Source organism: Carlito syrichta, unplaced genomic scaffold (assembly GCF_000164805.1).
Source record: "Carlito syrichta isolate Samal-C Ts95f unplaced genomic scaffold, Tarsius_syrichta-2.0.1 Scaffold78064, whole genome shotgun sequence".
NCBI lineage: Eukaryota > Metazoa > Chordata > Mammalia > Primates > Tarsiidae > Carlito > Carlito syrichta.
Window position 1 is genome coordinate 204,273 of NW_007022160.1, and position 10,067 is coordinate 214,339.

The 10,067-nt window shown below is 47.8% G+C and overlaps 1 protein-coding gene across 1 annotated transcript in view; it reads left to right on the forward strand.

Annotated features, from left to right (window-relative positions):
* Positions 1-6,519, forward strand: part of RBM19 (RNA binding motif protein 19) — a 71,639-nt gene extending 65,120 nt beyond the window's left edge. The window contains exon 22 of the mRNA XM_008054253.1: positions 6,408-6,519. Coding sequence (XP_008052444.1) covers positions 6,408-6,519 — 112 coding nt within the window. The remainder of the gene's footprint in view (positions 1-6,407) is intronic.
* Positions 6,520-10,067: the final 3,548 nt, after the last annotated feature.

Consider the following 10,067-nt stretch of genomic DNA (forward strand, 5'->3'; position numbering starts at 1 on the left):
GTGCTCTTTAACCTGTAGATAGCCGATCAGACTACATGAAAGTGCCATTATGGGGTCCTCTGTGACATGAAAAGCAGCACTTTTATTTAGTTCATTCTAATTATAACTGTTCTTTCTCGGTGAGCCCCTGCCCTGCAGGAGCACACGCTGAGCTCGCTCTCAAATTTCTTCTTCCTTTCTCTCTACATGTATATCTGTAGCTGTGTATGTAGAGAGGTATATAGATGGGTGTATAAAAATGAGAGAAAAGGAAATAGCTTGGATTTGTAAATGTATACTATATATATATAGGATTTTGCTTCTTTTTTAAAAAATAAAAATTCAGTTGCACATCCCCAATAGGCATATGCTTTCCTTGTTCAAAGAAAAATGTAAGGCTAAAATCCCCTTTCATAGACCCCATCTGGTGCCACCTTCCTCCCCCCAGAGAAACTTGTGCTACTCATTTGGTAAATCTCCTTCTAGATCTTTCATACATGTGTGAACTTGTAACAGTGTTGTGTCCATTTAGTCAAAAATAGAGTCCTGTGGTACGTGTCATTGGGTGTTCTCCCCATCCAAAATATGTCTAGCTAATTATTCTAGTTTCATCCATCACAATGCCCTGAATATCTCTTCGCTCCGAGGGGATCGTGCAGCCCATTTCACAGATGAGGAAGGGGGTTCTAAGTGTTTTCCCTCCTAGCAGCATACTCCCTCTGTCCCCTGTGGTGGTATGAACCTGTGGTCCCAGCTAGTTGGGATGCTGAGGTGGAAGGATTACATGAGCCCAGAGGTCAAGGCCACAGTGACCCGTGACTGTACCACTGTACTCCAACCTAGACAACAAAGTGAGACCCCGACTCAATATATAAACATTTTAAAATTTCAAGTGCTCAAGAGCCACACGGGGCTCAGCCCCAGGTGAGGGACAGCACCTCCTGGCAGGCCCACCCTTTGGGCTAGTGGAGAGTTCCCAGCGACACCGTGGATGACCACTTTCCAAGGAATTAGGATATAATAAAATAGACTTCACATTGGGCTCGGTGGAGTGTAATTGAATCTCTGACCACCCGGAAGGCGATTCAGAACCTGCTAGGCCCAGTTCATCTTTACCAATATCAGTTCTCACTGTGCCTGCTGGGCAGAAACCCTGGTTAATCGTGCTTCCTGACTGCTGGCCTAAGTGACTCTCTTTGTGTGCCGTGTCCCCTGCAATGGACTCTGTCCTATAGCCAGAAGAGCGGGCTTGGGGAAGGACCTTGCGGGCGAGGACAGCACTTGTCTAGTATCAGAACGTTCAGGGACATCTGCAGACGTGTGACTGCCCCAACAATGGCCTTAACATCGTCCCATGAGGATGTGTCCCACGTGACCCTCTGCAAAGCACTTCAGCAGAGCTTGGGCTCTGCAGTCAGACAGCACTGGCTTTGAGACCTAGCCTAGACTTCATTTAGAGAGAGCATGTGCAACTTACTCCTTTTTCAGGAAGACGCAGCTCTGTGAGTGGGTAGATTCCTCACCTGCTTCCAGAATGACTAAGGCCAACTTGACTCATCCATGCAGAATTTGAGAAAATGTCAGTCGGAAGGAAGTTATATCACAACACCGAGGAATCATTTTTAGTAAAGGAGCACAAAACTTAAGTCTGAGCACCCTAGCAACCAAAGCAAGAAAGGAAAGAGGCACCAGGGTCTGCAAACTCTTAAGCTGCCACCCAGTCCTCTGAAGAGATGCCTTACCCTCAGAGGGCTATCTGGGGGATCTGGCAGGCTCAGTTAAGCCTGCATTTCTTACACTAGGGAGGGCTTGCCATGTCTGTATCTGGGTACCTAAAACTTGAACACTAATCATGCCCATCTTCCTGTGGCATCAGTTTTACTCCACAGTAGAGCAAATGCTTACTTGTTTATATTATTTTACAAAGAGTGCCATTGTGGAATACAGTGCAAAGTTGGCATGCGGTGTCAGATAAGCATGGGATAACCTTGAGCTTTGCTCCTAGAGCCTTTAGGAATGTGTGGACTTGCTCTCACCTGCCTTTCAGGGTAAGACGTGTTGCTGGGGTATTCTGAGACACCTCAGCTTAGTCCATAAGTGGAGAGATAGAAGGAAGTAGCAAACGGGGGAAGCGGGAGAGGGAAGATGGCGCAGGCTGGGACAGGGTCGGGTCCCCAGTGCTGATCTTTGGCGCCAAGTCTTATCTTGCCATGCTGGGCCAAGCTCATAGTCTGCTGTGTGTACCAAGACAGCACCATCCTGTAGAACTTTCCATAGTGATAGTATATTCTCCTTCTGTGCTGCCCAGTACAGGAGTTGCTAGTCCCATGTAGCTCTTGAGCACTTGAATTTTTAAATGTTTATAAATTGAGTCGAAATCTCACTCAGGTCCAGGACAGAGTGCAGGGTGTGGTAACGGCTCCCCATGGCCTTGACCTCCTGGGCTCAGGTGATCCTTCCACCTCAGCCTCCCAACTAGCTGGGACCACAGGTGCACCACACCTGACTGATTTCCTTTTTTTTTTTTTTTTTGTAGAGATGAGGTCTCTCTGTGTTGCTCAAGCAGTTCTCCTGCCTCAGCTTCCCAAAGTGCTGGGGTTAACAGGTGTGAGCCATTGTGCCCAGCCTAAAATGTCTATACTCTTAGATCTAGTAATTCTGTTCCTAGAGTGTCATCCAAATGAAATAATTGGAAATTTGGACAAACTTTTAATATGCAAGGGTCTTCAATGAAGGATAGTTTATGAGAGCAAAAAATTGGAAACATGACAAATGTTTAAATGAGGAGTGGACTAAATAAATTATAGATAAGATGCCAGAAGGACATCAACATGTTTACAAGGAACATTACTGAGGGAAAATACATTTTTGTAGAGCAGTCGATAAAAAAGCAAGAATCAAAATAGTATATACAGCGTGACCACCGAGGAGACACAGGCAGACAGACACATGAGCATCAGAAGAAAGACTGGAAGGAAATGTGCCTAAACTAATGGGCATTGCGAGTTTCAGGCACTTTTAATTTCCCTCTCTGTATCACTGTGCATTTGGCAAAGTGCCTCCACTGAGTACAGGCACCACTTGAGAATCAGAAGGAAAAGAATTTCCTTAAAATAAGACAGCTGCTCACTGCTCTATCAGAGCTGCCAGGGAGGGAATGGAGGGGGTTCCATGAAATGCTCTGGTTCAAGCTCAAGGCCCATTGCACTTTTAGTAAACCTTTTGAGTGGCTCTCAGCATTCTCTCTTTCCCATCTCTGTTCAGCACTGCTCTCTAATACCGTAGCCCTCCCTTTCTAGAATCAAATCGCATTAAATAGAGCTGGGATGATACTGCCCTGGTGTCTTTTCGCCCAGCACCTTTTATAATTCCAAAACTCTTTCATATACAAAAGTCTTTAGAATCTTTCTCTGTTAGCAAGTTGTAGTTTTACTGTTGTAAAATTTTTTCTCCTGGTCATACAACTAATCTCATTTCAGAGAGTTCGGGGAATTGAGCAAAAGAAGGGCACCTGTCTCCCCCCAGGCAGCAGCAGCGACCCTCTCCTGTCTGCCTTGCCCCATCCCTGTTTTTTCTGCCCGTAGGCGGGGCTGGTATCATATCACCACTGCACAGATGAACAGACAGAGGGTCAGAGAGGTTAAGTGACTCACCTGAGGCCTGCTAGCTGGTCAAGTGGCAGAACCGAGGCCCGAGTGTGAGTTCTAGTCTGTGTTCTTTCCCTGGCTTTGTAGGTGAGGTTTGACGTAACCCCAAATAGGCATCTCACCTATTCATGGGATGCTGAGAGCCTCTTGTCCTTCCAAGTGCAGCGCTTAAAAGCCTTCTATAATGGCTCAGCTCGCAGACTAAGTTACACGGGGCTGATCCTTTCTTTACAGGAGTTTACTATTTAAAGTAGACACGGGTAACACAGACGGGGTTATTCAGGATACGCGTTGTCACATACAGGCAGAATGAGCTCAATGTTTACCCGACACACAGTGGAGGAATAAAGGCTTTCTGCAGGGAAATGAGTGGGGAAAAAGGAGGGAGTCATGTGGAAGAGGCTTTAATCTAAGCAGCAAGATTGCATTTCCCCGGGACAATTATACTCTGCGTACCTTAAATTTAAATCGAGTCCCTTTAACGGAGGCGAGTTTGCAAACGCTATTTTTCTTTTTTCATCCCAGCCTGAACCATCACCTTAGCTTGTCTTAATATAACCAAGCAGCAGCTTCAACCCAGAACAGTTTATTTAAGAAACAAAAAAGATGGATTTTTTTTTAAGGGTTTCTGTTCCTCATGGGTGGGTATAGTATGCTCACTGTGATTTGTGAAGGCATGCTGTATCCTCCAGCGAGTGAATGTGATAGTCCCGCCCTCCCTTTCCACCTGGACAGCTTCAGCCCTGCCTTGACAGGCGAGGAGTGATCCCAGGCATGGACCACTCCTGGCAAATGAGAAGAAAGTTCAAGATCTGCCTGAGTTCCTACCCCCTCCTGCCTTACGCCACCTCCCTGCCGGGGAGCCGGGAGAAGTGCTGACCACACATTCTGTACTCCCTGGGGCTTTTTTGTGCTTTTCTAAACAAGTTGTGCTGCTGTTGACTTCCCCATGGGAACACAGCCTAAGTTTTAGGAAGAGAGTTGGCCAGACAAATAAAAATAGTCCAGCAGCCTGGCTGTGGCCAACCAGAGGGGGCAGGCAATGGCGTGATGTCTCCTGGGAAGAAGCCTGCATTTCTTTCTCTTTCTGGAGCTCCTGATGCTCCTCCCTAGATTGGTGGTCAGGAAATACCCATGGGTTGTTTCCACTCAAGTATCCCACCGAGGCTAGGCATGGTGCCTCACGCCTGTAATCCCAGCACTTTGGGAGACCGAGGTAGGAGGATCCCCTGAATCCAGGAGTTTGAGACTAACTTGGGCAATAGTGAGAGAAATACCCAGACGTGGTGGTGTGCACCTGTGGTCCCAGCTACTTAAGAGACTAGGGCAGGAGGATTGCCTGACCCCAAGGGTTCAAGGCTGAAGTGAGCTGCAATCATGCCGCTGCACTCCAACCTGGGCCACAGAGCAAGACCCTGTCTATATATGCATGTGTGTGTGTATATATATATGTATGTATGTATATGTTTATATTTCATCGGCACATCCATTTGTGTCTGCATTCCTTGGGGGAAGGATCTCGGACCTGTCCTGAAGTCTTGTGGGGCCCCCGTAAGGGACATAGAGTGGGGAGAATCTGCCATGTCGAGCTGGTGAGTGTCTGTTTTTCAGCCAGTTTCTCCACCGTGGCCAGCGCTTCTCTGCAGCTTCCCGAGTTTCTCCGCCACACTCGGAAGCCGGTGGGGTGGGGGAGGACACTGCACGTTCCACTCATGAAGAGTCACTCATTTGTATCTCATTTTCGAGTTATTATCGAGCCGCCGGTTGTGAGAGTATTTTGACAGCAGCTGTCAGCAAGGTGCAAGCGGCTGCCATCGCCTCCGATTGGCTGCAGACACCCATGGCAGCGTGCTGAATAGTATCCCAGCCCAACCCTGCCCCCACCACAGAGCGAGGCAGGGTGGAAGGGGGTGCCCAGGGAGAAGAAGAAAGCAGCAGAGCGGAGGAAGGGAAAGCACCCGGCTAGGGGGGCCCCCCCGAGCCAGCCAGGCCGCCTGGCATCATCAGCATTTTTCTGACTCCTGCTAGAGAAGGTGGCCGTAAAAGACTCAGAATGTCTCGTGTTTTGTTTAATTTATTTTATTTGAGGTTTTGGGCAGCGAGGGTGGGGCGATGAGAGAGGATCCATCCAAACAACCATTTAGGCTTGTCAGAGTTCATCTATTGAATTAGCAAGGTTAGCGCCCCGAGCTCCCAGCTGCCGGGCTGAGCCTGCAACAGGAGCCGAGCTGAGAGTGGACGAGGCGCGGGCCTGAGAGCCCGGGCGCTCCGATCAATTATGCCTTCTCTCTCTTTTTTCTCTGTTTCTTTTTTTCCCCTCTGCCTGATTGAAGTGCAGTGGAATGCGTGTGTTTTCCCTTCTTCCTTGAACACTCTTCTGTAGCCATAATATAAATCATTCCACATGTGTTTCTTTCCAAGAGCCATACATCCTGGCGGGGGAATAAATAATTTTTTGTATTCTCTGCCTTTTACCTAAGCGATTTAAAATTCGTTGTTGTTTATTTGGTGTTTGTTTTTTGTGTCTTTTTTTTTTCATGTATGAAAAAAATGTCAGCGAAACCGGGGAGCATATGTTTGGAGATAGGGCAGCAAGGGCACTTGTGCCTTAAATTGAGGAAGCGTGGGGGCATCTTAAGTGCAGTGCCAGCAGGAGAATGTCATCTTTGCATGCCAGACAAGGGAGACCCATGTGTAGTTCTTGCTTCCCCCCAGAAAAATTCCCCAGATCTGCTCGGACGTCCATGATGGGGTCTGAATTGCTCTGACTTTGGCTTTCAGCTGCTGTATCCGACTTGGGGCTGAGAAGACTTGGATGTTAGAGCGCACCTGCCGCGTTCTTGCGGACTTTCCTTGCCTGTGGGTACCAGAGAGCCGAAGAGAGCTGCAGTGATCAACCAGGGCACTTTTCCCGGCTAGGGGACATTTGGTGATGACTAGAGACATTCTTGGTGGTTGCAGTTTGGAGGTTGCTACTGGCATCTAGTGGGTAAAAGCCAAGGATGCTGTTCAGCATCCTACAGTGCACAGGACAGACGGGATTGAGGAGCTCTGGCTGTAGGGAAAGGACCAGAGGAAAATTTGTGGAGGAAACAGCAGAGAGCTCTGAGCTCCCTGCGTTTCTAAAGGGTGCGTTGGCATGGGGGAGGGGCTGCCCCTGCCTGTGGGCATTTCACAAGTACAGCTCTACTCTAGAGAGTAGCTCACTGTCATTGTGACAACCCCAAACGGCCCTCCCCAAATTCCCAAAAGCCCTCTGGGGGCAGTACTTTCCATTAAGAACTACTGTCTTGGCTGGGCACAGTGGCTTATGCCTGTAATCCCAGCATTTTGGGAGGCCAAGACAGGAGGATTTCTTGAGCCCAGGAGTTCGAGACCAGCCTGAGCAATATAGCTAGACCTTGTTTCTACAAAAAAAAATCAAAAAGGGTTAGCCGGGCATGGTGGCGAACATCTATAGCCGCAACTACTCAGGAGGCTGAGGTGGGAGAATCACCTGAGCCCAGGAGGTCAAGGCTGCAGTGATTGAGCCATAATTGTGCCACCATGCTCCAGAGCCTGGACAACCACGTGAGACCCCAACTCAAAAAAGAAAAAGAAAAAAGAACCACTACCCTCCTCCATCTATCCCTTCCTTCCTCCCTTCTTCCTTCCTTCCTTCCACCATATGCCAAATGCCAAGCAAGTTCTCTTCTATATCCCTTTTTATATTTGGTTCTAACAATAGACCCATGAGATTGAAGTTTTTACCTCCATTTGTGAGATATAGAAGGGGAGCTAGGTGCCCTGGCTCATGCCTATAATCCCAGTTTTTTGGAAGACCGAGGCGGAGGATGGCTTGAGGTCAAGAGTTTGAGACAAGCCTGGGTATCATAGCAAGATCCTGTCTCTACAAAAAACATAAGAAAGTTAGCCAAGTGTTGTGGTGTGTGCCTGTAGTCCCAACTACACAGGAGGCTGAGGTGGGAGAATCACTTGAGCCCTGGAGTTTGAGGCTGCAGTGAGCCATGATCATTCCACTGTACCAACCTGAGTGACAGAACAAGACCCTGTCTCTTAAAAAATAAAAAGAGGAGGGAAGTGAAGCTTACTGAGGTGATGTCCTACTTGCAGCTCAAAAGCATGGAAGACAGGATTAAAACCCAGCCCTGGGAAGACACCAGTCTCTACACTCTGCCGAGCACTGCTTCTCTCTGAGCGTCAGTTCTCTCATCTGTTGATGATGAGGTCTGATGCTTGTCCTCTCACCTCGTATGTTTTTCTTGACAGTCTTAAGAGGGAAGGTACATAAAGGTGCTTTGGAAATATAGTGTACGGTATAAGGAAATTGTCGTAATTATTCCACCAGGGAAGACCCTCAAATCACATAAGCAGTGAGGAGCATTCCTCATGAACCCATAGATAGCTGAACCAGTGGCTGCTGGCTATGGACTGGGAAGGTCAAGGTTTAAAACGAGAATTGGTTCGGGCCGAAATCTCCAAAGCAGTTGCAAAGCAAAACCAAATATTCTTTACTGATGTGATGTTGGCGTCTTCAGGATTCTGTTATTTGTTAATGCCATTAAACAGATTGGTTCTATCACGTCATTTCAGAGGGAATGTTTGTAAAGCGTTGAGTTTGTACAAAAAGCACAGCATACTGGCAGAGGCCTGACTCTATCTCAGTAGAGCAATAGCATCTGTGTCTGTGTGCCTCTCCCTCTGTCTCTCTGTCTGTCTCTCTCTCTGTGTCTCTCTCTCTCTCTCTCTCTCTCTCTCTCTCTCTCTCTCTCTCTCTCTGTCTCCCTGTCTCCCTGTCTCCCCCACACACACATACACATGCACACCAGCTTTGTGACAGATGGTCATGGAGTGCGGAGAAAGTCCAGGAGTCCAACCACAGCTCTCGCTGTGCATCTAGGTGTCTCAGGGACTTCTAAAAAGTTGGGAATCCCACCTGAGATCAGTTAACTCAGAACTGCTGGGTATTGGCATTTTTTTTTAAACACTCCCCGCTCAGGTGATTTAGACATACAGCCAGGGGTGAGATTGATTGGCTCATCTAGACCTGCAGTGGGCAGACTTTTTTCATAAAGGACCAGGTTGTGTAGATTTTCAGCCTTGTGGGCCAAAGGGTCTCTGTGGGGTTTACTCAGCTCTGTGCTTGAATCTCAAAAGAGGTCAGGAAGTAAGCAAGTGGGCGTGGCTGTTCCAATAAATCTGTATTATAGACGATGAAATTGGAATGTCATGTAATTGTCTCATGTCACAATATTTCCTCCTTGTGGTTTTTCCCCCCACAACCATTTAAAAACGTAAACTTCGTTCTTGCTTTGAGGGCAGTACTGAGGCAGGTGGTGACAGGCCAGAGTTGGCTGTGGGTGTCAGCCCCTGGTATGGATAAACACTAAACTCTCTCAGTGCAGACTTTTGAGGATTCTCTGTGAAAACAGCTGTTCTTCCTTAAATACTGGGCATTTTCATGGGCAGGCAGGCACCTCTGTCTTTGGGCTGTGTTGGCCTGCATGATTGATGTCTGTTCCGCTCTGCCCGTGTCACTCATGTCCCTGCATGTAACCTCCTGGTCATGTGGCACTCTTGACTTTGCGGTGGTCACCCTGTCTGAAGCACCGGTGCTCCTTGCACATCCTCTTCTGGTTTTCTCCATCACCCCCACCTCCTGCTGACCTTCCATGAGATGTCTGCATGTCTAGCTGTGGGTCCTCAATCTGCCTTCCTGGTAAGATGTGGACTCTGGGAAGTGAGGCCCCTCGCCTCCCACCGCTGTGCCTGCAGAGCCTGGAATGTGCCCAGCACATAGTAGGCATTCGTGCAGTGTCTGCTGGGCCACAGTGGGTATTCAGCAGACATTTGCTAAGGGAACAGAGGAATCAGTCAGCATAGGTGACCTAGCACGTCTCTGTTTGCTCACCTCTCTGTATTTACTGCTCATGTCCAAGTTAGTACTCACGGCGCCTCCTGGAGGTAGACCCCATGGATCCCATCAGAAGAAAACAGGTGTTTGTGCCTGTTAAATGCAAACTGCTAGGAGAGGCCATAGGTGCAGGCTCACACCCGGCTGCACAGAGCACACCAGTGCTTCTCCAGCACAGGACTCATGCCCTAATGTGAGTTGACTTTCTACTCATAACTGCCTTTGAGGAGTCTGTGTCTACCTTAGTGTGCCTGGGTCTGTCCCTTTTTGAAGTGGCAGAGCCAAGAGAGGAAATGTAAGAGCATATGATGGGAAACTTTGTTTTTTAACTTAAAAAAAGTCAGACATATAGAAAATGTGTAAGACTATTATAAAGAGTTCCATCCACTTTCATCTGTATTCCCCAAAATTGGTGTTTATTTTCTCATTCTCTCTTTATAGCCACACACACTAGGTTTTTCTGAACCATTCAAGTGTAAGTTACATAAATAATGCTTCTTTACCCTGAATATTTAAGAGCATATTTC